Raw genomic sequence first — 1890 nt, forward strand, 5'->3', positions numbered from 1 at the left:
CCTTTCCCAGTCCCTAACCAATCCTTCAGATGAGACTGCATTCGTGGCTGACAATTTGGCTGCAACTTAATGAGAAGCCTTGAACCAGAGGCACGTAGTCACCATTCACTTAGTGTTTCTGCATATTCCACATCCTCTAGGAAGCCCTCACAGGTTGGCTCCAAGAGAGCTATTGACTGCCCCTTGAGAAATAAGGTTTATTTCAGGCCTGAAATATGTAAAAAATAAGGATGAAGAACTAAGGTATTTAAAATCTGTTCTGATGCTATCAGTTTAAGAGGCAAGGTGGTGAAGATTACAGTTGCTGACAGTATTAAGACAATGGTCTTATGGCACTCGTCCATCTGAGCTCCATCTTCCTGTCTCTTCCCATCACACACACCACCAGAGTGTAATTTCAAAGTATGTCATGTTCAAAGCTGGACCACCACTCAGGATGGCATCTCGGAGCCTAACTACAGATTTGCTGCCAACGTTTTGTCCATTGGGCTACCCTCTTTTCATTTCTATTTTGCCACAGTCCTGAAGTTTCGGATGATTTGGACTTTGTGTGTTTATGAAGCCTTTCTAGCCCACCTTTTCTTTTATTTTAATATGATGTAATTTTTTTTTTCTTCAAATGTCCCTGAGAAAATGTTTTGCATGGTGGACTAAAAACTTGCCCAGTCTTATTCTGGCCTAGAAACCAATTTGAAGGACTGACTCTATGGTGAAGACTATTAGCTAAGTAAAAACATGTCAGCCTTTGACGCATTGATTTATTTGTTTAATTAAGTATTTGAGAAGGCATGGTTAAACTATAATATTACAATATTTTGGAATCCTTCTAAATAGTTGATTATGTGTTTAGAACCTAACCCATTTCTTCTCCATTTTGTAACACAGGAGAAGAAAACCTCCTGGCAATTTTACGACGAAGATGGTGGAAATATATGATGCTGGGACTCATAGACCTGGAGGCAAATTACCTGGTGGTCAAGGCCTACCAGTACACGACTCTGACCAGTATCCAGGTACTGACCTCTCTTCCCTTCGCAGCCTCCTTAATTTCCAGATGTCATTTGCTGTCAGTTTAGTCACTTAGGAATCTGAATATTACTCTGTAAGTTTTGCAACAAGAGGGAAATTCAATGTATGAAAGTTAATTTAAACTTTATTTCTATGTCTTATTTTTCTTAAGTCAAGGGTAACTGGACATCTTTTTCCTCTTCTTTCTTAATACACCATGGTAATCATTGACAATGTAGGAAAATAATTTGTAGCTATGAATACTGCCAACTAATTTTATGTCAGTAGGAGAAGTGTTATTCGTAAGCATAAAATAAATCTATTTCAGTCATAACTCAAAACATTGCAGAATATGTTCATGGACTCTTATTAAGTAATCAAAATGCTTAATAATTTTTGTTTTAACTTTCTTTGATGTGAAGATTTTGCAACCTGAAAAGACAGAATTTTTCCTAAAGGGACAAGATTTAAATTCTTAAAATGTGTTATCCATGAAGATGGGTACTGTATCCTTTCTTCCTCTCTCTCTTCTTCTTTTATGCATGTATGTACACAGACACACATGCACATACACAATTGCAAGATTAACTTAGGCTCTCACAAAACATCACCAATATCCCTCATTATCCTATATAATAAAAGAGAAAAATGGTAATTGGCGTACGACGATACCCTTTTCATTGGCTAATCAGGGCTATATGCAAATTAACTGCCAACTCAGATGGCAGTTAACTGACAACAAAATGGCGGTTAATTTGCATATGTAGGCACAATGCAGGGGGGCGAAAGGGAAAGCAGGAAGAAGCCCCCTGCCACTGACAGTGATCGGAAGGAAAACCCATGGGGGAGCTAAGAGCCGGGGGGCAGGGCAAAGGCGGCCAT

General features: G+C 38.7%; 1 protein-coding gene across 1 annotated transcript in view; it reads left to right on the forward strand.

Annotated features, from left to right (window-relative positions):
• SLC35F1 (solute carrier family 35 member F1) overlaps positions 1 to 1890 on the forward strand; it is a 115814-nt gene that overhangs the window by 60887 nt on the left and 53037 nt on the right. Inside the window, exon 2 of the mRNA XM_006778417.1 lies at positions 886 to 1013. Coding sequence (XP_006778480.1) covers positions 886 to 1013 — 128 coding nt within the window. The remainder of the gene's footprint in view (positions 1 to 885; positions 1014 to 1890) is intronic.

Source organism: Myotis davidii, unplaced genomic scaffold (assembly GCF_000327345.1).
Source record: "Myotis davidii unplaced genomic scaffold, ASM32734v1 scaffold147, whole genome shotgun sequence".
NCBI classification, from domain to species: Eukaryota; Metazoa; Chordata; class Mammalia; order Chiroptera; family Vespertilionidae; genus Myotis; species Myotis davidii.